The sequence below is a fragment of the Tenrec ecaudatus genome, chromosome 10 (assembly GCF_050624435.1).
Source record: "Tenrec ecaudatus isolate mTenEca1 chromosome 10, mTenEca1.hap1, whole genome shotgun sequence".
Taxonomy (NCBI): Eukaryota; Metazoa; Chordata; class Mammalia; order Afrosoricida; family Tenrecidae; genus Tenrec; species Tenrec ecaudatus.
This window is the reverse complement of record NC_134539.1, coordinates 109,207,664-109,234,294: the sequence shown is the minus strand read 5'-3', so window position 1 is coordinate 109,234,294 and position 26,631 is coordinate 109,207,664. Positions and strand designations below refer to the sequence as shown.

At 37.6% G+C, this 26,631-nt stretch overlaps 1 protein-coding gene across 3 annotated transcripts in view; it reads left to right on the top strand.

The window, feature by feature from the left end:
* The window catches only part of PAFAH1B1 (platelet activating factor acetylhydrolase 1b regulatory subunit 1), a 65,477-nt gene that overhangs the window by 17,233 nt on the left and 21,613 nt on the right, over positions 1–26,631 (top strand). For 2 of the 3 annotated variants that reach the window (XM_075561186.1, XM_075561188.1), the window contains exon 2: positions 18,719–18,937. In XM_075561186.1, the coding sequence (XP_075417301.1) occupies positions 18,906–18,937 (32 nt within the window). In that variant the 5' untranslated portion in view covers positions 18,719–18,905. Of the gene's footprint in view, positions 1–10,568; positions 10,641–18,718; positions 18,938–26,631 lie in introns of those variants that run through there. The other variant, XM_075561187.1, reaches the window with a different exon arrangement.

Below are 26,631 nucleotides of genomic sequence, written 5' to 3'. Positions count from 1 at the left end.
AGATATGGACATGCAATACCCCAAACTTTGATTTTCATGTTAAATAAATCTTACTACAACTGCTTGAGGTAGGTAGTATTATTAACCCCTTTCATAAGTAGACAAATAGGGAAATGTGAGGCCGTACACTTTGCAAGTAGACAAGCTGGTGTTTTATTGAACCGATACTGGTTCTAAAACTCTCCAGAGTGGGGCATCAGAAGTGTTGGGCTCTTTATTTCAGTGCATGTACATCAATTATGGGTTGCAGGGTAGAGGGCCTATCTTGAGACTTACACTTAATCTGAAAAATGCTTTTTATTTAACATTTTATTATTTGCATTTGTTTAATTTGTTACTTTTATTGTGGCATATGTCAAACATTTGGGAAAACTGCCTTAATATAACAAAATAACTACCATCAGAATTGACAGCTGGTAACATTTTGTCATACTTGCTCTAGAGTTCTTTAAAAAAAAGAACAGCGAAGGGTTATTACAGTTAAAATTGATGCATTCTTTGTTCCACTTTCCAATTTAGTTCTTGTTCTAACCTGTATTCACAAGTAAAGTTTCACCTAAAATTTGTATATATCCTTTTGTTCTGTGTTTTAATACTTTAACTACATATCTATCTATCCATAAACAATGCATAATGGTGCTTTGTGAATTGCTAAAAGTTCACATGGATGTTACTATAGTGTATATTATTTTACCACTTGGTATTTTCATCTAACAGAATGTTCTCTGCCAGGAATTCAGAAGAGAACATACTCAAAGTCAAACTCACTGCCATTGAGTTGATTCGGACTCATTGTAACCCTGTAGAACAGGGTAGAACTGCCTCTGGGTTTCCGACCCTGTAACTATAGGAGTAGAACATTTCATCCTGATAATTTTGAATCACTGACCTTGAGGTTGAGCAGCCCAACCAGGATGCACCACGCCACCCGGTCTCTGAGGAAGAGGACCCAGGATGAGGCTGCCCTTGATGATGTCGGTTGGGTCTTGGCTGGAAGAGAATATCCAGGCTGTTTGTTTTTCTTTTATTGACATGCAAAGGCATTCAACTAGGTGGAGCTAACAAACTGTGGATACCTTTGAAGAATAAGAATTCCAGAAACTTCATTGTGTTCGTGTGAAAACTGTATGTGGTTCAAGAGACGCTTTGAGCAGAGTAAGGGAATACTGCATGGTTTAAAAGCAGGAAAGATTTACACCAGGGTTATATTTATATTCTTTCACCATACTTAATCAATCTGTATGCGAGCAAATAGTCCGAGAAACGGAATGGCTTTGATGAAGCACTCAGCATCAGGACTGGAGGAAGGAGGTACACACATGACACAACCTTGCTTACTAAAATTGAGGAGAACTTAAGCCACTTGCTGAAGATAAGCAGAATGCCACCTTCCTTAAGGCTTTCAACTTCATTTAAAGAAAACCAGACTGTGTATAAGTGGACCAATAGACAGCATTGTGGTAAGTGGAGAAAAGATTGAAGTTAAGGATCCTTTTTATTTGGATCTACTCATGTAAACAACAGTCAAGAAATCAAATCACGCTTTGAGCAAATCAGCACAAGACCTCTTGAAAGGTAGGTGTCACTTTGAAGACTAAGGTGCACCTGACCCAAGCCGTGGTTTTTTTAATTTGTCTCACAAGCATGGAAAAGCTGCACAGTGAATAAGGAAGACCCCCCAGAAGAAGTGATGCTTGTGAATTGTGGTGTTGGTAAAGAATAAAGTATCATGCGCTGACAGAATGCTTCTTAGAAGTAAGGGTGGTTAGACTTCATCTCACAAACATTGGAAATGCTATCAGGAGAGACTAGTCCCTGGAGAAGGAAATCCTACTTGGTAAAGGGTCAGGAAAAAAAGAGGAAAACCCTTGACCACAGTCCCAGCAACGATGTGCTCAGACAGAACCATGTGAGAAAGGCATGTGGCTGGAGAGTGGTTTTTTCTGTTGTACACAGAACTGCTGTGAGTTGGAACGGACTCAGCGGTGCTTAGCAGCAGTTTGTGGAATCACCAGGTGATGCACACGGGGAACACACTCAGCTACCGAGAACAGTGGAGACTTTAATAAAGGAAGGCTTGGTAATCTCCAGAAATATCCCCATTGAAAATCCCAAGGAGCACAGTTCTATCCAAACACATGGGGTGGCCTTGAATTGAAATCAACTTAATGCCTACTAGTTAATAAGTATTAAATGTTTCATTTCATAGAGTTTTTCTGTATCTAGACCACAGAAATGAGCATTTAGGTTGTCTACAACTTTTTATGGTTGCCCGATTCATAACAGTAGCAAAATGACAGTTATGGAGTAGCAATGAAAATAATGTTATGGTTGGGGGGTCCCCACCACATGAGGAACTGTATGAGAGGGTGGCAGCATGAGGAAGGTTGAGAGCCACGGTAAATATAGATAATGCTGCAATAACGTGGAGGAAGGTGCCTGCAGATGAGATTATTTGACTTTGATTTTTATGCTTTGAATTGAATGGAATGAATGATATTGTCATCTGTTTTATACCATACATTCCTAAATTTTGTATCTTTTTAAAAAGTCTCTAAGGCGTTGAAACAAGCAGTGCAATCATCAACACTCATTCCACGTTTTCAGATGGAAGAACCAACAGACCAAACTCAGTCTGCAAACACAGTTCTCTTGGCCTTTTATACTTAACTCTGTTTTTCAAAAAGTCAACCATTAAAAATTAGCATTATTACATAAAATCTCAATTGGATTCTGAAAACAATGGGGGGGGAGGCACATTTATCCATAACAACAGTTGCTTCAAGCCTAGTCAGAGCTACCCACTTTAGCTGGGCAGCTCTCCAGTTACAGTGTGATTTTCCTCATTTGTTGTAATTATCAACACATTTGTCAAAATCAGCAGTATTTAACATCTCGATAAGGGAAGATCACCACAGTCCTGTGGTAAAGTGGATGGATTGATTGTAAACGGGTGTTCTTTCCCTCAGCCCAGTTGTGATACGTTTTGAGACCTTGTAAGTGTGGATGTTCCATATGTCATCTGCACACACCATCCATATGTAGGATTTAAATTCTTCTGCAAACACTATTTTTACTCAAATAGAATTTGTGAGACTGCCTGTAGGCAGGGATCGATTATCTAATAAGCAAGGTAAGCATAGATTTACTTATGGTTATTTACTAATCTACAGTATTTACTCATTTTAGAGATTATTGCGGGTTTTCTTGTGCTCACTCATTAGTCTGTATTTACGAATCTGGCCTATTAAAACCCCTGACAGGAACTGAGTACTCAGTAAACAGGGTTAACTTGTACTTGGAATGTATTAATCTGTAATGAGCAGTTGGCAAAGGTAAACGTGTAAAGAAAGTATAGAAGTAAATAATCTCACGTAAACTCATGTTTATCTTGCTTTGTATTCCATCCCTCTCAGGGATTGAACATTTGACAAGAGGCTTTGATAATGTTAACTGGTGCAGAATCTTTGGTGTGGTGAAAAAGGTGTGAAATTGTTCACTACAGATTAGTAAGTAATCGCAAGTAACCAAAAAAGTCACTGCTATCCAGTCGATTCATGGCTGTAAATCCTCACCAGGCAAAAATCCTCATCTTTCACCTGCTGAGCACCTGGTGGGTTTCAACTGCAGCCCTTACTGTTGGTAGCCCAGTGCCTATCCATAGTCCACCTGTTGTTGGGTAACCTGACACTGCTGCTAGGTGAAGATTGTCCGTTCAAGATCGTTCGTTCCAGCTCCTGATGGCTCAGTGTACAACAGAAGGAAACCCTGCCGCACCTGGTGCCCTCCTCACCTTCGTTCCTATGTGTGAAAACCATTGTTACCGCCATTGTGGCGGTGCATTTTCTTGAAAGAAAGCCTTCCTCTTTTTTGCTAACCCTCTGCTTTACCAAAAATGGTATCATTTTCCACAGACAGTCACAGTGTGTGAGATGAAGTCTCGCCGTCCTCAGTTTTAAGGAGCATTCTGGCTGTGTTTCTTCCAGTACAGATTTGTTTGTTCTTCTGGCCCTCCTTAGTTTAATATTTAAAAGCATCTGCTGTTTTCTTGTCTTTTCATCTGCAGTATGAAGATGGACAGAACAGTGTTCTTCTAGAATATCCAAAGTGGTAAAATTATTAAATCAGTTTTCAGAGGGGTTGGCCAGGACACAACTCTGTTAAGCGGATAGGTTAATTGCATCAGCAGAAGACCATTCCCAGAGATCTAGATTTATGTAAGGAGTCATTGTTTTTATTCATGTTTGTAATAAGATATTGTCTCTGTGCTCAAGAAACTTTGCATGTAAGTTTCAAACATGTCTTCAAATGTACTCAAGACTATTTAAAAACAAGGGCTTCTCTTTTGATCCCACGGATGCCAATTATCTTTGTACTTTTGCAGTTGAAATATCTTGATTTTAGTGTTAAAACCACTGCGCTTAAAAAAAATACCCAAACCTAATAACTACTCTATATTTCTCAGTTCGCTATTTTTAACTTCACTTTTTCAGCAATATTGTATTTTCTTGTTATACACAGCATAATATTTTACCATCTTCCAGAGCCCTTTTCAAAAAAGCTGCCAACACTGTTTCTGTCTTTTTTAAGTCTTAGTTTATAATGTTGACTTGATGATCACTTTTCAGGTCTTGCCATGTTTTCTTTATTACCGCCTTCCCATACCCACCCTCCTAACTCACCCTTAATTAGATTGTGAGTTAGGTTAGGGGTAAATATCATTTCATTATTAATTCTTTACTGTGTAATCTCACGGCACAGAGACTACTGGAATAGTCAGTGAATGAAATGGTATATTTATAGCTCATGTCTTCAACTATATATATATCCTAAGTTTTTTGTTTGTTCGTTTTTAAATCATTTTATTGGGGGCTCGTACAACTCTTATCACAAGCCATAAATACTTACATTTTGTAAAACACATTTGTACATTTGTTGCCATCCTCATTCTAAGTTTTTTTTTGAACCAAGATTCTCACTTTTGTTTCCAAGGTAGCTTTTCATAGATACATGTTATGTGGGTTAACTACATGCTGAGCTACATGGGACTCCGAGATGCATTGTTTGAGTACTGAGTAGCTGGTGGCTCCTTTGAAGGATATTTGGTAGATTCGATGAGGAATGTGTGGAGGTTGCAGTTTTGGAGGGGTGTTGTTGAGGAGCCAGCTTCAAAGTAGATAATTACAGTGTAGTGTGAGATGTGTTAAATATGTGCGTGTACAAAGTACTGTGAAATCAAATAAGGGAGTTACTCTGTTTTCTGTGTGTGTGTGTGTGTGTGTGTGTGTGTGTGTGTGTGTGTGTGTGTGTGTGTGTTTTCAGGGGAGGTCAAAACTGCTGAAATAGCAAAAAACAAACAAAACCCCTCATTCTGCTAATTAAAGCTTTTTAAAATATGATTCATCTAATATTTTCATATGACAAAAGGATAATTGAACATGGTTATTATCTTTTGACATTTATTGATGGTTAATTTATTAAAATGAGACTTTGGATATTGAATAAATACACCATTTTTTGAAGTTTATTTTAAAGATCTTTTAAGAAGATGGTGTGTATAAAGAATTTTATTAACTGTAAAATACATTACCATGATAAATTACTGCCTGTTGTAGGGTACGTCTAATTCGTAATGGCTCCCTACTCACTGGCATTGAGTCAATTCTGACATTCTGCCCTATAATACAGGGTAGAACTGCCTCTCTGAGTTTCTGAGAATCCAATTTTCTTTGTGGGAGTAGAAAGCCTGCCTTTTTCCTTTGGAACTGACTGGTCATTTCGAACTTTTGACCTTGTAGCTAGCAACCCAATACATAACCACTACACCACCAGGGCTCCACTCTATGTACAGTGATACAATTCTGCCCAGCCCGTCACTACCTGCAACCGTTGTTGAGTCCATTAATTTGGAAGTCGTTAAGCAAAACTGGATTCCCAACATTTTTTACTGTCATACATTGTGCTTAATACTAGAAATGCAGATTGAATCCAGTTCAGTATTTTTCTTTAAGGAAGTCAGTCTAGCTTAGAGACAGCAGTGTAAATAATTATAAAGAATGGTGAGGCAGTATAGTTGCAGGGGTCCTCAAACTATGGCCCGCGGGCCACATGCGGCCCACCAAGGATATTTATCCAGGCCGCTGGGTGTTTTTGCCCCGTTTTGTTTTTTACTTCAAAATAAGATAAGTACAGTGTGCATAGGAACTTGTTCATAGTTTGTTTTGTTTTTTAACATACTCCAGCCCGCCAAGGGGTCTGAGGGACAGTGAACTGGCCCCCTGTGTAAAAAGTTTAAGGACCCCTGGTAGAGTATTTTGGTGTTTGTTTTTTTTTTTTTCAAATTTATATTAACAAAAAACTCCCTGCCTCTAAGTTTTATGCAGAATCACAATATCTAATCAGACAGAATATCTAATAAAGACAGAATCCTATCTACACTGCCCTCATACCTCCTGTTTGGAATCACTGGTGTACGAATAAAAAATGAACACTAGTTGAATGCCAGTCTTGCCATTTTAAAAAATCATTTTATCGGGGGCTCATACAATTCTTATCACAATCCATACATCCATCCATTGTGTCAAGAACATGGGTTTATGACATAACTTTAGTGAAATTATTTCCTCCACTGTTAAGTAACTATTAGTTTCTGTGCTGGGTGTTGTGAAGATTGAACAATGTAGGAAAAAGTGCCGGCATGTGATTATACTCAGTAAATGTAGCTATTAGGGTTGTATTTGTATGTACACAGCACAATGAAACTAAAGAGGGGGAGATTGGGCTGGTAAGGGAGGCTTTACAGAGTTTGTAATGGGCTGCCTTCAGGCTGGATCTTGAAGGAGAATGGGAAATTGCCAGACAGATGGGTCACAGGCATGTTCCAAATTAGCAGTCAAAAAATGAAGGCTCAGGAATGTGGAATGTTTGTCATTACATCTTTATTAGAGGTAATTGGCCTCACCTAAATTAGAGGATCATTTCTTTATGTGCTTTGACTTACAGTAGTGTTAGGCCATGCCAGACGAGGGTGAGAGAGAGACGCTAATATTCTGTGATTCATTAAATTTACTGATTAAATAAAACTTTAAAAATTAAAAAAACCCTCCAAACCTGATTTCTTTTTTTATTTAAGGCTGAGGGGTCGGGGGAGCAAATTTGTTGTTGAGGAGAAGGTCTATAGAGAAATGGGGGAACAGGTTCATCTTACCTAACATCTTATAATAGTAATGTAATATTTTGGTCATAATGCAGTGCTACATTTTTTGACAAATTCTTTCTAAATACATTTATATTTGCTTGTTAGAATTTAATAATTTTTATGCTCTCCTCTTAGGTCTTGGTACGTAAGTATGTATTTGTCTTAGATTCTAGTTAGTAGGATTTTTGCTATAGCTAAACTGCAGATATATATATCTACCTTTGGAATTTTGAGAAAGAATTGGGTTTATGGTGAATCATAATAATATATTTTTCACCCCTCACTATCATGCCCCCGGTACTGCTTCTCAGTTCAGACTAGACCCGAGCATGTACACAGGTATAGAAAAGAGATAGGGGCTCGCGACATACGGAATCCAGGAACAGGAGTGGGAATCGCAATACCAGAAGACTATGGATAAGGGGGCAGAGAGGAAGGGAGAAAGGGAACTGATCTCAATGATTGACACATAACCATACTCCCTTCTCCAGGGGGAAGAACAGAAAACATGGGGGAAGGGAGACAGTGGATGGTGTAAGATACAAAAATAATAATAATTTATAATCTATCAAGGGGGTATGAGGGTGGGGGGTAGGGAAGGGGGAAAATCGAGTAGCTGATACCAGGGGCTCAATAGAAAATAAATGTCTAGAAATGAATGGAGACAACATAGGTACAAACATGTCTGAAGCAATCAATGTGTGGATTGTAACAAGAGTTGTAAGAGTCTCCAATAAAATGATCTTTCTTTTCTTTTTTTTAAATGATCTTTCAAGAAAAAATTATATATATATAATAAAATAAATTTCTACCTAAATAATTGGAGATCATTTCTCGTGTACAACAATCTGGTTTTGATAAAACTTTTTTTAAAAACAGGCTAACACAATGAGAAAGGTATTAAACAAAGGGCAAGGAGATACACAAAGGGACTTCAAAAAGTTGACGGAAAAATTCTATTATTTTTTCATTCCATTTTTCCATGAGCTCTTTGATGGTTTGTATAAAGAAACTAAGACACACACAGTCATATAGCACTTAACTGTATTAATTCATCATTTGTAATTGTTCATTGATGGCTGTTGAGCCAGTTCCAACTCATAGTGACCCTGAATACAAAAGAATACAACACAGCCTGGTTCTGTGCCATCCTTAAAATTGTTGTTCTGTTTGAACCTATTGTTGCAGCCTCGGTGGCAATCCATTTCATTGATGGTCTTCCTCTTTCTCACTGAACCTCTACTTTGCAAAGCACTATGCACTTGTCTAGGGATGGGTCTCATTTATACCATGTATTAATTACTTTAATGTGCCCAACAACTCTGAAATCGATATTGCCATTAGAAATAGGCTGCTCCATCTAAAACCACTATCATAGAGTTGACTTCTGCTCATAGTGACCCTCTAGGGCAGAGGAGAGCTGACTCATAGAGGTTCTAAGACTAAGAATTTATGGGGGCAGCCTGTCTCATCTTTAGCCTGCAAAGCAGTTGGTTTGAACTGCTGACTTTGAAATTAGCACCCTAGTGCCTATCCCACTCTACCACGAGGGTTCCTTTGGCTACTCCAGATAACCTAATTTATTTGTCCAGGTAGGGTGGTGGTGATATGTCTTACCTGTTTTCATTACTAATCTGTATTGAACAATTCCACATATTTTTCACCACGTTAAGGATTCTGCTTCTGGGTGTGGCTGACATCTCTGTCTCTCTCCCAACCCTGCAGCACCTTCCTACAGAATCAAAGCTCTTCAAATTTGAAATTCCTGACAGGAACTGAGTACTCAGGAAGTCGCGTAAACATTGACTGACTTGTGCTTGTTTACTAATGTGTAGTGAACCGTTTCACGTGGGTTTACTAAGTATAAGGACCTTGCTTATGGGGTAATCTGCCCGTTTGTACTACTTGTGAACTAAAAATTATTTTTGGCACTTAAAAATAGATGAGGGAAATCAAAAGGATAATGCGCAAAACTTATTGTTCATAAAATACTGGAATGGAGCCCATTCTGTTCTTTACAATTGCATGCGTACTACTGCTTTCTTGCTATAGTGACAATTGAATAGTTGCAACAGGAGCCATATGCTCACAACATTAACATTTTTACTCTCTGGCTCTGTGCGGAAACACTCTTGTGAAGTCCAGATCATATTGTTTGACACTGAGACGTCTCAGTTTCTCCGTGAGATTTTGTTTTCAACTCTTTAGTACTATGTTCTGTGTTCACTATTAAGGATGTGCATCAGAATCACTTGGAGAACATTTTAAAAATCCAGATTCTCCTTCAATCTCTAAGGATGAGGTCTGAGTACATAAACATACTAATTATTTTCAGTTAGTTCCCCATCTAGTTCCTTCATCTAGTTTATCAAATCCAATTTGAAAAAATGGATGTGTGGTATTTATTGTTGTTTCCCAGAAAGTGTTTTCTGACCTCAAGAATCATTGTTTACATATTTTTAAACTCCCCGAGGTCAACAGCCTTGAGTTTGGTGAGTTCTTTCTTTTGATGTTATGCAATTAATAGAATGCAAGCTGGAAGCTAGGTTAGTGAGAACAAGTAATATAATTAGTGGTTTTCATTTCTATGAGATAGTTAGCTGGCATTGTAGAATCCCAGTGAATCTGAAAATTATAGATTTCTTAATAAAGCAAGATAATTTATAGGAAGCAGCATTTTAAAAAGAATACCTTGTAGAACCATTTAAATTTGCCTGTCAGGCTGTACAGTATGTATTGGAAATCTTACAGTCTTATTTTTGTATATTTTAACAAGTAGAGTTTAAAAAGTGTGCTCCATAATCTCTAAAACCATACCCTTACAAAATGCTTGCCTTTATTTCCCATTCCTTTCTAGAGTAGCTGAATTGTCAACATGCATATTGTATCATACAGAACAACTGATTTGAATAGAAAGCTACATAGGAGAAAAGTATGTAAGTCCAAAGTCAGTATGCTTGGGTTTCTCAGGTGTTCAAAATGGTGTAATGCCTGAAATCAAATGAGATGATGAAAACTTTACATTATTTTGATTTTTGGCAATGTTGAGCACTCTTAATGTAAACGAACACATCTGGAAAGAAGTAAAGGTTACATCTAAAATGTGATTGATGTCTGTGCCATGGGAATTGGGGATTTTTAGAATTAATGTCCAGAAAGGAAAGCCAGGAAGTGATGAGGTTAGACTGGTTGATAGAGAAGGAGAGAAAGAAAGAGCTGAAAGAAGACAGCAATAATGAGACCGTGCTTACAAATTGTGATGTCAGTGAGTAACAAAATCACTTGGTAGAGATGAAGAAAGAAGATGAGTTCTCTCGTACTTAGTAGCTTTGTTTTCTAATTCAGACCAGCAGCTGCTCCACAGAAGAACGATGAGCTTTCTGCTCCCATGAAGATTTACAGCCTGGCAACCCCACAGGAACACTTCTCTTCGCTCCTACAGGTCTCTACGAGTCAAAATCAACTTAATGGCAATGAGGTTTTTAGCTTTGTTCAGGACACCACTCTCATTTCAAGGTGGAAAGCAAAGTTAGACGTTTGGCTTGAATTTCCCTGGAGGCTACCTGGGCAGTTGATCCAGGATCAGGGGGAAGAGTAGTCGTTCCAGTATGGTGACAGGCAAAGCCTGGAATAGGAAAGCACTCTACTGCAAGAGACTTTAAAGGCAAGAATGTTACTTAGGTAACTTATGGTGTGCTGACCCAATGATGGCCTTTTTTTATTTGCCTCATACTCAAATGAAAATTGGACAGCAAAGAGTAAAATAGAAATATTGCTAGCATTCAAACTGGTTTTGACAAAGAATATTAAATATACCATCATGCCTGCCAGAAGAATAAATAAATTGGGTTTTAGGAAAAATATAACCAGAATATTCTTTAGAAGTGAAGATGACAAGACTTTGGTTCTCTTGCTTTAGACGTCAATTTAGAAAGACCAGTTACTAGAAAAGCCATCATGATTGGTAAAGAGAGTCAGGCAGTAAGTATTGATATAGAAACTACAACAGTGAATTCCGAGGAAGATAATGCATGGCTAGGCAGTCTTCCCTTCTATTCCAAGGTTGCTGCAGGTTAGGACCTAGCTGACAGCACCTGGAAAACACTAGTTGGTCCACCACAGACACATCTGTCTGCTAACTGAAAGGCTGAATGCTTGAGTTGACCGTAGCTACTTCAGAGAGAGACCTGGCAGTCTGTCTCTAGAAACCAGCTGTGAGAACCCTGTGGGGACACAGGTCTCTTTTGACACACATAAGGGTTGCCAGGAGTCAGAATAGACTTAATGGCAACTGGTTTTATTATTATTATCACAACAGAAATAAAGGTTTAACCGAAATGATCTGGTAATATGGATTCTAGTCAGCTGATGGAAAGCAAAAAACAAAGCCAAAAATGATTTATCTGAAAAGAAAAAGTAGACATCTGAATATACTTTACCCCAGGGGTCCTCAAACGTTTTAAACGGGGTCAGTTCACTGTCCCTCTGGAAAACATTGTTTGGATTTATGTTATGAGTTATAATATGCTCCTGCCAAGCGAGGTAGAGAATCTGATTTCACTTAAATACAACTTTTGCCAAGTGACAATTTCATTACTTTGTAAACCTTTAGTGACTCTCTTAGACTCTTATTTCTATATCTAATTAAATCCAGTGACTTCTAATTTTTGGTTACTAGTCCATTAATATATAATTATTAGTTCTCCCATATACATAGGCTCTAGTATACTTTTTGTATTATTATTCCCTACTATAATCACAGACTCTGAACTGGTACTATTATATAGAATAAATTGTTAATAAAATATTTTTAAGAAATACAGTTTTGATAGTATAAAACCTATTTTGTTCACTACATAGACACTTAAATGGGAGAGGTTTAATCATTCATTCACTGTTCTATAGAATTGTTTTTGAGTACTCTGCTTTTCCTGTCTACTTTTCCACCTTTTTCTATGGCATGATACATACTTAGGCAATAAGCACATTCTTTTTAGGTTTCAAGTTTGTAATCTTTTAAAAATTATAATCATTTTATTGGGGTTCATACAACTCTTATCACCATCCATCCATCCATCCATCCATCCATCCATCCATCCGTGTCAAGCACATTTGTACATTTGTTGCCATCATCATTTTCAAAACATTTTTTCTCTACCTGAGCCCTTGGTATCAGCTCCTCATGTTTCCCCTGCCCTCCCCCAACCCTCCCTCCCTCATGAACCCTTGATAATTTATAAATTACTATTATTTTGTCATGTCTTGCATTGACCGATGTTTCCATTTACCTACTTTTCTGTTGCCATTCCCCTGGGAGAGGGTTACAGGTAGATCATTGTGATCGGTTCCCCCGTTCGCACCGCCCCCCCCCCCCGCTTCTCCTTCCCCTCCTGGTATGGCTACTCTCATTATTGGTCCCAAGAGGTTTATCTGTCCTGAATTCCCTGTGTTTCCTGCTCTTATCAGTACCCATGTACATGCTCTTGTCTGGCCAGATTTGTAAGGTAGAATTAGGGTCATGATAGTGGGGGCGAGGAAGCATTAAAGAACCAGAGGAAAGCTGTACGTTTCATCAGTGTTACAGTGTACTCTGGCCCATCTCCTCCCCAGGACCCTTCTGTAAGGGAATATCCAATTGCCTACAGATTGGCTTTGGGTTTCCACTCTGCACTACCCCCCACCCCCTTCACAATAACCTGATTTTTTTGTTCTCGGTAATGAGTACATTCTTATCTAGGAAATGCATTGGTGTAACAAATGTAACATTAGAATACAGAATGTGTAAGGGTTCTGCATACAAAATAACCAAACTGAAACCTCTGTTTTTAGGATGGAGGCAACACTGATTTGGTTTCTAAGAGCATTCTGGATATTGGCGTGCAGATGAATAAATTAAACTTTTGAATATGTTTATGTAATATATACAAGTAATTTTAAAAGAGAATGTTGAAATATTGTCATGATCATGTTTAAAAATGATTAATATTTCCAATCATTGCCTTGACTTCGGGAGGATTTTAAAACCTTCTAAAAATGCATGCAGAGTTTTATTAGTGTTAGTAACAGACAGACGTGAACACACAGTCTCAACTTTACCTGAGCTCTGAACGTTGCATGCTTGCTACTGAAATGCTGGTATTCAAACTCCACTGCTGGTCTTTCGGAGCAAAGACCTGGTGATCTACTCCAGAAGAAATGTTCAGCCTAGGAAATCCTGTGAGTTCTCGGGGCTCATTAGAGTTGGGATCAATTAGACAACATCTAGCAGCAGTGCTTGTCATAGCCATTGAGTGTCAGCGTAGTCATTCTTCATGTTGTTGCCAGGGTGCCATTCAGTTGGGTCTGACTCATAGTGACCCTGTGTGTAGCAGAATGAAACACTACCCAGTCCTGTGCTGTCCTCACAACTGTTCTAACATCGAGCCCATTGTAGACCACTGTGTCAGTCCATCTTGTTGAATACGAGACCCTTGCTCTTTTTCATTGCGCCTCTGTTTTGCCAAGCATAAAGTCCTTCTCCAGTGACTGGTCTTTCCTGGCAGCATTTCTCACTGCCCTGCTTTCAGGGAGCATTCCGGCTGTACTGACTTGTTTTGTTGTTGTTCTCTTTTGTTTTCTGACTTAGTTATTACATTGAGAAATCTTAAATTTTATGATCCTACTCTGGCTACAACTTTCCGGTTCACTAAGGAAATAACATACATATCTATATACCGTATATAATTGAGTATAAGCCGACCCGAATACCAGCCAACACACCTAATTTTACCACAAAAACGGCATTAAAAATTGCTGAAAACAACTCAGCTTACGCATGAGGATATACGGTATATAATTTCCTTGTTCTCTAGTCTATATCCTTCTTGATTTTACTTTCTACTTGATACAGCTTAGAGTTTATCATTTCATCTTTCCTCACCATGCTTTCATTCATTACACATACTTCCCAGACTCTCCATCCAACCCTGGATTATGCCAAATATGTGCCTTTTCTGTGTCTGCAGCCACACTGGTAATTCCTATTACAGAAAAATTTCCCATCTTTGTAGCTAAATCACCTTTAATATTAAAAATCTAAAAGGTCAAAAATGTCCTTCCTATACTTCCTACTCACTTTCTTTTCTCTATTTCAAGCCTTTTAGTGACCTTATTCTCCCTCAGCAAAAGACTTTTTATTTCCTAAAAATATGCTTGCATCTTTTCCTTCATTTTGGACACAGTGGAAGGTGATCTTTCATTTTGTGCGAGACATGCTCTTCATTTTTACATCAAGTTCATCCCATTCCTTTCGTTTTCCTCATTCTCCTATAAGGATTTCCCTCTTTTGATTGAAAAAAAAAGTATGGTAAAAGGAAAATGATATGCAAAATTAGAGAATAGTGTAAGGAGTGAGTCCTTCTGTATCCATTAGCCAGAAGTTACTCTGCAATCTTATTTCATGTGTCCTCCCCCCAGTTTTCTTATTATTTCCAAATTATTTAGAAGGAAACCCCAGATTTCACTTACACATTTTTCACTATATAAGAGGAACATCAAAAAGTTTGTGTAAAAATGGAATTAACCTCCCTGGCGGCCTAATTATGTCAGTAATTTTGCACCCAAAGCGGTACATTGTTTTGCATAAAATTTGTTGGTTTTTATTGTAGGCCTGTAATTCTGCAAAAATTACTCATTTTAATCTCTCTAGTAGACATTCCAGGTATGATAAACTTTAGTACACAGTTAGCATTTACCCTGACCCACACGTGGATTACCGCCAGGGAGTTTTAAAAGACAATGACATTTTCTTATGACTCTTTTGAAGCTCTATCATATTTTAAAAGACAAATAATAATAACCACAGTATTGTGATCACACCTAACACATTTATAATTCTTTAATATCAGATAATGTAATCAGGACTTTAAGTTATTCAGAAAGCTCTTCATGGGTTTATTGTTCAGTGTATTTGAATCCAGATGAATACCTATAAATTTCAATGATTAATAATATATTTTTCTAAAAAATTTGTAAGTAAGTTTGTCCTTAAATATCTCTTTTGGAATTGTGGAAGAAACTGGGTCATTTTTTTCTGTAGGGCGTTTTCATAATCAAGATCTTGTGATTATATCCCCATGGTTCTTGCAAATTGTAGTTGAAGCCAGAGCCTTGATTGGATTCCGATTTGATTTTTTTTTTTTTTCAAGAATGCATCTCACACACAAAATACGACACAATTCATGTAGCGCTGTTCTGTCAAGGAATACATTTTATCTCTTTGTTAGCAACCATTGGTTAATTACGGCTTGAAACTTTTGTTACTCAAATTCTTCACATCTCCTTTGTCGTTATTTCTTCATCAGTGTTTTAAGTATGTCTCCTCATTGTATTAGAAAACCAGTTTAACATTTCCCTATGCTTCACTCCTTCACAGCCATGCTTCTTGAGATATGTGTCTTGGTAACATGTACTTACAACATCCCATTGAAGTCTGGAATCTGCATGTTAAGCTCTGTCCCTGCCAGTAATTGAAATTATTCTCATCAGCCATGCTGAATACAGAGGCCCCTTTCAGACCTGACTTTGTTTGATACTTGGGCAACCGTGGATACTGTTGACTGCTTCTCTCTCAAGTACTTGCTTGGCTTTTGTGACATTCTTCCTCCCTTTTATGTATGTGCTTCTTTGTTTGCTCTCAGTTTTGGACTCACTTCTTTGTATAAGTGTTTCTGTTGCTCTGCTTGGCTCTAGCATAAGCCTGCGTTTGCTCCACACATCCCCAGGGCTCACTCATTCATTGCCATGACTTCAGTTGACCATCTCTACGCCCAAAAAACTCTCACAGCAGTTGAGTTGATTCTGACTCATTGTGACCCTATAGGATAGGGTTTTCTTGCTGTGGTTTCCCAGACTGGAATTGTTGAAGGGAGTAGAAAGCCTTATCTTGTGGAATGGTTGGTGGTTTGGGGCTGTGGATTTTTGAAGTTAGCCCAGTGCATAAACCACTACTTCACCAGACCCATCTATCTCTAAGGTAGTACTTACCAAACCTCATTGTTTCTAGTCCTCTTCAGAATTGGATTTGTCTGTATAATTTCCTGCTGGAAATGTCACTAACATCTTGGAATCAGCATACCATATCTCACATGGAAGTAATCATACATTTCTTCCATCTCTTTCACTTTTCTTCCATCTCTTCACACACAGAAGTTTCCTATTTAACTTACTTCTAAGCCAGAAACCCTACTCCTAAGGAGAAAGGCATGGCTGGCTCTTTCTGTAAAGATTTACGGCCTTGGAAACCCTGCAAGGCAATAATTCTTCTTTTTTAATTAAGTACTTTTATTGGGGGCTTTTATACCTCTCATCACAATCCATACATTCCTCCAGTGTGTCAAGCACATTTGCACATATGCTGCCATCATCATTTTCAAAGCATTCTCTTCCCACTTGAGCCCCTGATATCAGCTCCCCCTTTCTTTCCTATCCTTCCCTCACCTGTCCTCCCTCACAAACCCTTGATAAGTTATAGATTATTTTCATATCTTATATTGTCCTCCATTGTCCCTCGCCCACTTTTCTGTTGTTCGTCCCCCTGAGAGGGGGTTGTAAGTTGATCCTTGTGATTGATTCACCCTTTCTCTCCCCGACCCCCCACCGTCCCCTAATCTTCCTGGTATCTCTGCTTTTCTTGTTGGCCCTGAGGGGTTTATTTGTCCTGGATTCTCTGTGTTGCGGGCTCTTGTCTGTAGCAGTGTGCATGTTCTGGTCTAATCTGATTTGTAAGGTAGAATTGAGGTCATGATAGTGGGGGGAAGGATGCACCAAAGAACTAGAGGAAAGTTGTATGTTTCAACGGTGCTATACTGCACCCTGACTGGCTCATTTCTTTACTGTGACCCCTCTGTAGGGGGATGTCCAGTTGTCTACAGATGAGCATTGTGTCTCCACTCCATGCCCCTCACCCCCATTCACCTTGGGTTTGATTTTGTTCTGGGTCTTAGATGCCCTGACCCTGATCCCATCAACACCTCATGATCACACAGGCTGGTGTGCTTCTTCCTTGTGGGCTTTGTTGCTTCTCAGCTAGATGGCCACTTGTTTATCTTCAAGCCTTTAGACCCCAGATTCTATCTTTCTATAGCCAGGCACCATCAGCTTTCTTCACCACATTTACTTAGGTACCCATTGTATCTTCAGTGATCGTGTCAGGTAGATGAGCATCACAGAATGCCAGATTGTTAGAACAACGTGTTCTTGTGTTGAGGGAGTACTTGAGTCGAGGCCCAATGTTCATCTGCAACCTTAATTTTTAACACATATTTATAAGTATATAGTTCTATTCTGCTCTCGTTATATATATATTTACATATGTACATGCCTGTATTTAGACCTCTATAAATTTCCTTTGCCTCCTGGTTTCTCTCTTTGCTTTTACTTTCCTCTTGTCCCACCAACATGTTTGGCCTTCATTTGGGTTTAGTAATTCCTTGCTGCTACATTGGCAAGGCATTCTTCTGCCGCAGTTCTTGTAATTTGTTGGATGGCAATAGTTGTTGCTTCTTCTGCTTTTTTTGGTTTTTGTACTTCCTGGAACCTAGTGGAAATTCTAGCTACCTACTTTTTACCCAGTGTGATAACACAAACTAAGCTTTGTTTGTAAATTTGGAGATTTAAATCATGATTATTTGAGAAATACAGTAATTATTTGTCTCACTTAACCTATATTTACTCATTGAACAGACCACAATACCTTTTAGTTGTATAGAAATTGATTGTATGTGGTTCAACTTATAGAAAGCTCTGAAATGCTGTTAGATAATATTATGCAAAAACTATGTTAGAGAAGTGGATTAGTGTCGTGTATAAGCCGAGTTTTCCAGCACATTTTAATGCAGTTTTTGTGGTAAAATTAGATGCCTCGGCTGATATTCAGGTCAGCTTATACTTGAATATATATGGTAGCCTGTTTAGTTACTTGTTTTTAAAAGCCTATGCTTCTGAGGGACACAAAATAAGTGGAAATAATATTAAGTTGGTTTCTTTTGAGTACATTGGTTAAAAGGAGGTTATTGGTGACTTTCAGCCTTGAAGCTTGCATAGAGTTATCACTGATTTGTGTATACTTTAAAAAATCTTGTAAGTTTTACTCTTTCCTGAGTTAACCCTCAGCCTTCTACCCCCAGTCGTTTTTGGCAAGTTAGAAAATTTGTGTTTTGTCTCTAAAGGATTTGTAGTCTTCTAGAGACATATGTTACCGAGATGTAATGAAATTGGTATCTGGCATGTGACATGGTTGGGAGTGGGGTAACAAAATACTAAATTTTTTAATTGTGCTGTTTGACCCAATAAACTATTAAAACCAATATATAATAAGTAAAATATTTTATATTTTAGCATTGATAGATTTCCACAGTAGATTTAGAACATCTAATATTTGTATTAGCATCCCTGTAAACTTCATCCTACAAATAATTAAATAGAACAAGTTTAAATTTTAAGTGAAAGAAGTAATAATGTTTTCTTTCTCTTTTTCCTTAGGTGGAATGAACCTTACGTGTTGAATTATCTCCTGGTTACCGTTGGATTCACTTGTAAAAGGACCAATTTCTCCGTGTGGAAGCCACTTAGTGGCATATTTAATTATAAATCCAGGGGTCGCAAAGCCTTTGGTTTCTCAGAAGAGGGAGATACCACTGTATCTAATAAGCTTAACAATACAGCCAAAATGGTGCTGTCCCAGAGACAACGAGATGAACTGTAAGTTATTGTTTGGTGTTTTAAAAACAAAACCACTTATAAGGGAAAATGTTTGAAAAAATCCAAACCTACTGCCATCGGTTTTGATTCATAGCACCAAATTAGTACACTAACACACCGCTTTGCCAAATTGAAGCTGTGGTGTGTTTTTGAGACAGTTCTGACTCACCCTATAGGCCAGACTAGACTTTCTTCATATAACTTCCTTGGCTGGAATCTTGATGGGAGCCATATGGAATCCATATGTTAGGAAAGCGAAACCCTCTTAACAGCTAATGACTTACGGAACTTAAGCTATGAGGTGGCTAGTTGTGGTAGTTAATGAAAATACATATTGAGACAGATATGAAATGGCTTCGCCACTGCAATATTATAGCATTCGACTTTTGTAGGTGAAGAATATATGTAAGTAAATGTTACATATGTTCCGATGTTAATGGATTTTCTTTTGAAAAAAGAAACCATAGTGGAGAGGTTTCAGATTTGCAATATGTTTCTCTGTGCTTTTCTTCCTAGGTGCCCATAGTAGTCTTTCATTTAATTTTATGTTCACTAAGATCTCTTATTTTACTTCTGTCTTCTCTGTTCAAGAGAAGACTCGTTAGACTGAGAAGGCCAGAATGAACTTCGGTAAGAGAATTAAAAACCTAAGATGAATGAAAGAGATCTTAAGAGAAGTCTAGTTGCTCTAAATGAATTCAAATCTTCTGTCCTAATAGCTTATAGCCCCAATTACTAAAGGATGAGATTTTTAAGAAGAGAAGGTACTCATGTATGCCATTGAGTTTAACTTTAACCTTTAAATTGTTACTCTTTATTATTATTGACCAAGCTTAGATCTGCAAGCAATAAATTAGGCCAGACTAGTTTTCTTTTGAGACTTAAATAGAAAAGTCCATTTAAAAGTATACTAAAATTTTGGCTCCTAATTCTTCTTGGGGCAATTCTAATAGCATTTCATTGTTTGAATATGTTATTCATCTGGTACTGAGGATGAGTCCTTTACACAAAATATAGGCAGTCCTCAGATTATGAACAGGTTCCATATCTAAGCCTGTCTTTCTGATGAGTGTGTATGTATGTTGATTCATTTCCAATATTGATGTTAATTACTTGTCTTAGTGTATGATATATACAGCATACCTTTCTAGTCATTAAAATTTTTAAAGAACTTCCAAATACACTAAAAACATCTCTAATAATACAATAATGTTAATAGTAATATTTTGAATCTGATCACAGAATAATACCTGTTTGTTGTTAGGAATCACTGTATGTACTGCTAGTTTTTAATATGATAGACTTTACCAGAGCAACTGTGAAGTCAACCATTTTTTTTTTATTTAAAAACATTTTATTGGGGGCTCATACAACTCTTATCACAATCCATCCATCTATCCATTGTGTCAAGCACATTTGTACATTTGTTGTCATCGTCATTCTCAAACATTTGCTTTCTGCTTGAGCCCTTTGTTTTTTTTTTGTTTGTTTTTTTTTTTAATTTTAACAATTTATTAGGGGCTCATACAATTCTTATCACAGTTCATACATATACATACATCAATTGTATAGAGCACACATCTGTACAGTCCCTGCCCTAATCATTTTTTTCTCCTCTTTTCTTTTTTTACATTGTATTAGGGACAACCATTTATAACCCAACGACTATGCTTGTATGTTCGTGTTCAGAAAAATACGAAATACCCTTGTAAATTAGAATAATCAGCCATTTAAGATCAAAACAGCAGAGCACTCTCTCTAAAATGGGATTATAGACTACAGGCATAGTGTTTGAAATTTGTAATATATCACGTAAGGAAGTAGAGCTAGAAGGGAGCCATATTAATTGAATACATCTCAGTTGCTTATACTAGTTTGAATTTAAACAAGTCAGTGAACTTTTCAATTTAAGGATACTTTGTCCTAGAATTATGAGAATGAGAAAGAACAACATGTGAAATGTTTGGCGTGGTACCTTACGGTGAAGTACTTGCCTTTTAAGTCTTGGCTGCTTTTGCTATGGGTGGGTAGTATTCAGTTAGCTGTTTTTAAAGCTTTACTGCTTATTTTCTTATAAAAGCAGGAAGTGAGATGTAAAAAAGCATATATGTGTGCATATAAAGTTGTATTCCTACCATTGATAGAACTTTTACTTTAAAGTCACTGTGAGTTAAATTTTTGTGTTTTTTGTTCTTTGCAAATTGCCTGTTCATGAATTGCTACTTTTTTTCCTGTTGGGGTGCTTATATTTTTTATTGTTGGTTTCTAACAGGATTTTATTTTGCTAGGATAGTTAGGATAATTATACTAATTTATGTGTTGTAAAAAGTTTTATTTAGTATAATATGTATCTTTTCCTGATTATTTCCTTTATAGAATCATGCTTACTAATCATGATTACCAAAATTTCATTTTTATTTTTTAAGAGTTTCATTTTATATCTGTTTAAGTTATGTGTGATTTATTTGCTACTTTCTATACATCTGAGCATTGTCTGTGGTTTGAGTGAAAGCTTACAGAGTGTATCAGTTTCCCGTGCCATAATTTGTATGCATTTTGTTTTGTGGCGTTCCTCCCTGGTTTCCCCATTTTTGTTTTGTGCCTTCTGAGCTTTTTTTTGGGGGGGGTGGGGGCAAATACTGTTCTGTTGGTCCTGTGTAATAGATTGCTATCAGGAGTATGTTCCTCATGGGTGTTATTGTTAATTGTTTGACTGAAAGGTGATCACTGCCCATCACAGTAGGATGCAGAAATTTCCCTTGGGAACTATGTTTGCCAGTTGACCTTAGTGTCTTGGGTGACTAAGACACTGGCACTACGGTCTGTTACCATAACATAGTGGGCAGTGATGAGCAAAGGCTGCTGTTCAAAACCACCTGCCTCTCCACTGGAGAAAGCCTGAACTTGCTACGTCCTTAAAGAGCCTTGGAAACTCTCCAGATTGTTTCAGTAGTCTCCCTCCCCATTTACACCCTGGTTCCATTTAACTGATCTCCTGCTCTTTCCAACTTTCTCAGTTTTGCTTCTAATATGATGTAATCCTTTTGGTATGTTATAGCTAATTGTTCTAAGGAGCACATTTCTTTCTCCTGGCTGGTGGTATTTATTGTATAGGCCAGTGTGTTAATTGGCTGAAAGGACTGGCTATAGTTCCAAGATAGAAGGTTATCTTAGAGGGAGAGATGGAGACCTTTTTATTTTTTTGTTATTACCCAGGGCCTTTTAGAGATTTATAACATCATTTGGGAGCCATACTGGTCAAACATTTAATTAACTCACCCTTGATGTGATGGCTGGAATTGCTTCTCTTGTGGGAGACATGCAATGCTAACTGGTATTGGTGATACCTCGGGCCTTAGAAGCCCGTGGGCCCAGACGCTCCCCTGTCGTAGGGTAATAGTTTGAGGGGTTTCTCCAGCCTCTGTCAGACCAATATGTCTGGTCTTCTTAAATGAATTTTAGTTGTATTATCTCTGTATGAGTTTTCCATAACCCATATTTGTAATCTTAGAATCTGGAACATTCTTTTTTGCCTGTTACTCAGTGCTTTCATAAATCTTTTCTATGTTACTACATATATTTTCTTTAACTTAATTTACGTTTTAGAATATTCATGTTTAAAATTTTACATTCTAAATAATATATGTGATAAGTATCAGTATACATACAACTTTCTGATTTAGGATTATATCTTTTAATTAAACTGCCTGGAGTGGTATGCTGTGTCTCAAGAGTTTATTCACATATTTATCAGTATTCTTTTGGCAAATGGGCTTTCAAAATGAGGCCAATTTACTTAGTTACTACTATAAAGCATGGGTTTTAATACTTTAATGTGTCCCGTTAATTTAACAACGGAACAATAATATAGTTCAGTCCAGTTAGGGTTTATGTACATACTTAAAATCCTTACTGTACATAATAGGAGTTTATGAGTTGTTCATAAATTCAATTAGTGAGTTGTAGATATGGTACACAAATCTAGGTGTTTTAAAGCCACTTTTTCTATAATATGGTTTCTTTGTTTTTAAAATAAGGTATAGAACTTTTCAAAAACTTATGAGTTGGGTAAAGGTTTAGAGTAAATCACTTTCCATTCAACAATTCATTGTTACTTTGTTTTCATGTCATAGATTATAATCTCTACAATGAACAATATCACTTATCCTACTACCTGTTTCCAGCTACAATTTTTCTTCCTTTCCTATAACTTCCAATTTTCTGAACTTTGTGAGCAAATGCCAACTTTTAAAATCTCAAATGGCTGATTATTCTAAGGTATCTGCCCTCCCTATTGTTACTGTTCCCCTGATTAAAAAAAAAAAAGCAAGCACCCTCACTGCCATTAAGTGGAATCCCACTCAGAGTGACTGTAGGATTTCTGAAACTATGCGTCTTTGCAGCTTCCCCCGTGGCATCACTGATGGGTTTGAACCACTGACCTTGAAGTCAGCAGCCCAACACTTGCCCAACTACTCATCTAAGATGCAGACCATGAGGATGAGTTCATTTCCAGATCTGCAGGGTGCCAGAGGGCCATCGTTTTGGAGATCTACTGGTCTCTATCTTTGATGAGAAAACCTGGTACTTTTCATGATTTTGAATTTCATATTTTCCTCCACCTTACCCCAGCATCTTCTAATGTGATAGCTTTCGGAGCATTTAAGCATCTAGTGCTCTGGTCTCGGAGACTGAGCTATATGTAGTCCATTAGGACCAATTGTTTCTATTCCATTTTCTTTACTCTTCATTTCCAGCTGTGAGAGACCAATAGCTGCACTTGGTGGCCAGTCACAAGCTCTTAAAACCCAGTTGCTGCTCACCAAAGAAGGTTGTGGATGTTGTCTACATTATGCCAATTGACCTTAGTTTAGCCTCCCTGGAAACTGTGGTCCTGAACTCCCAGCTACAACATTTCATATCTCCTACGTGTTTGCTAAGAAGTTTTTGCTAAGAAGCAAAAACTAATTGCTAAGTTTTCATAATTTGGCCCCCTTATTTTAAAAGCTATATTTTGCTTTAAAAAACTAGGTTGAAGGAGATTAATGGCACAAATGATTTGTGTTCAGTTCGTAGTGGTTCATGCCCACACAGTGACTCTGGAGAAGAAAGGCTTGGCAAACTACATCTGTAAAGATTAAGTCACAAATTAACAAAAGTTAGACAATTGTGTAACCTCTACCATATTGTAGACATTGCTTCCCATAGAGTGATTATTAATATTTCTCATTATTACATCAAAGTAAAAAATTACTAAGGCCCTTCTGAGTTTTCAAAAGAAGACTAAAGCATTTTCATTTGGGGTTTTTAAAATTTTTTTTTGAAATTTTAATTGTTTTTTAAATGAAAGTCTTTGGGCATTCTTAAAATAATATTTCATTCTCTATTGTAGGAGTACTAAGATTTTTCCTTGTTGTTATTATACTTGTCAAAACAATAAGCCTGTGAACTAAAAGAAAGGTATTTATATGTGGATTTGAACCAAAATTATGAAATTAGTGATTGCTGTTAAAAGCATATTTCAACATTTATTTACAAAACAGGGAAATGTGGAAATCACTACAGATGATCCAACTTACAGAGAAAAGGTTAAACACCTGAAGCTCTTATTTTGTGTTTGAGGTTGGAGGTTAGCCTGGATGCATTTAAGACAGTTAAGAATGAGGGAAAGGACCCCAGGGGCAAGTAAATGATGCATCAGCAGCACTTTATGGACAACTGCATATGACTTGACGGCTTAAGCTACACCAATTTTAAAATGGTTATTAGCAAGATTTGGAGATGATCAAATACCCTTCTATTTACCAGAGGGTAAGCACTATGCTCTGATTACAAAAGAAGCCGGGTTTAGCCAGATCATGAGATGCTGCTTGCTCTTACATGGATGACCGAATTGTAAGGGATCTTCATTTTTATCTGTTCAGGACTTGATTTGCTATAAGGTTTCACCACTATTACATTGGTTTGAGAGTGATATCTTTTTCATGTTTTAAAATTAGAATGCAATATTGAAATAATTATCCCCATCAAGGGTCTAAGGTCTTACAAACTTGTTTTGAAAACAAGTAGCCATCTAAGTGAAATATCAGCTACATCCACATGGAAGAAAGATGCTAGCCTATGCCAGCTAAGAGTCATAAATAATAAGTCTAAGCTCGGAAGAAGTTGTATTCGAGTTTAAATTCTGAGCACCCAGTTTTCAGAAGACTGGATGACAGACAGTTAAAGGCAAAAATCCATTTGTAGAGTTTCATGTGAATTAAGCCTCCAGTGAGTACCCTCTGATTATTGACCAGAGAGGTAACTAGCCTTTACCTCAGAAAGAATGAATGTGCCATGATGCTCACCTTCCCAACACGATTGCTGAAGACAAGGCAGGTGCATGAGCACATGTGGTGAAGAAAGCTGATGGTGTCCGACTATCAAAAGATATAGCATCTGGGGTCTTAAAGACTTGAAGGTAAATAAACAACATCTAGCTCAGAAGCAAAAAACCCACATGGAACAAGCACACCAGCCTGTGTGATCCTGGTGTGTCAATGGGATCAGGTATCAAAAAACAAAAAGTAGGGGGAGTGCGGAGTGGGGACCCAAAGGCCATCTGTAGTCAATTGGATATCCCCTAACAGAGGGTCATGGGGGCGAGACAAGCCAGTCAGGGTGCAGTGCAGTGTAGCAACGATGAAACACAACTTTCCTCTAGTTCTTTAATGCTTCCTCTCCCCCCCTCCTCCACTATCATGATCCCAATTTTACCTTACAAATCTGGCTAGACCAGAGGATGTTCACTGGTACAAACAGGAACTGGAAACACAGGGAATCCAGGACAGATGATCCCTTCAGGACCAGTGGTGAGAGGCGATACCTGGAGGGTGAAGGAAGGGTGCAGTGGAAAGGGGGAACCGATTACAGGGGTCTACATATAACATCCTGGGGGTCGGACAATAGGAAAGTGGGTGAAGGGAGATGTCAGACAGTGTAAGATATGACAAAATAATAGTTATAAATTATCAAGGGTTCATGAGGGAGGAGGAGACCAGGGAGGGAGGGGGGAAAATGAGGAGCTGACGCCAAGGGTTCAAGTACAAAGCAAATGTTTTGAGAATGATGATGGCAACAAATGTGCTTGACATGATGGATGTATGGACTGTGGTAAGAGTTGTATGAGTGCCCAATAAGATGATTTAAAAATAAATAAAATGGGTCAAAGGGAAAAAAAGAATGTGTTGGAAAATAGAGTAATGCAGATATATACTTGTTAAAATTTACCATCTAATTACTTATTTTCCCTAGACCCATTTTAAATTTGTTCTAGTTTATGTGCTTTCTTTTGGATTGAGGTTTATATCATACAAACAATTACACTTAAATAGAACAGTTGGAACATTTCATTTAGGCCTAGAGTGCCTCGTTTGGAAAAACATTGTCGTCCTCATTTTGGCTACAGATGACTAGAATTGGATTGCTACCTCTACTACTCACTTCCTTTAGCTGTGGTGGTCAAGCAGTCTGCTATTATTGTTAGTATTATGTAGTGTGGCAAGATTCCATAATTACACTTACCTCTGTCTACCCCGGCTATGTTTGTTGATAAAAGTCTTTGATTTGGGTCTTCTGGTTTTTTTGTTTTTTTTTTTAGTTTTTGGGGTTTTTTTTGTGTGTGTGTGCCATTTTTTTTCTTATTCTAGATAGTT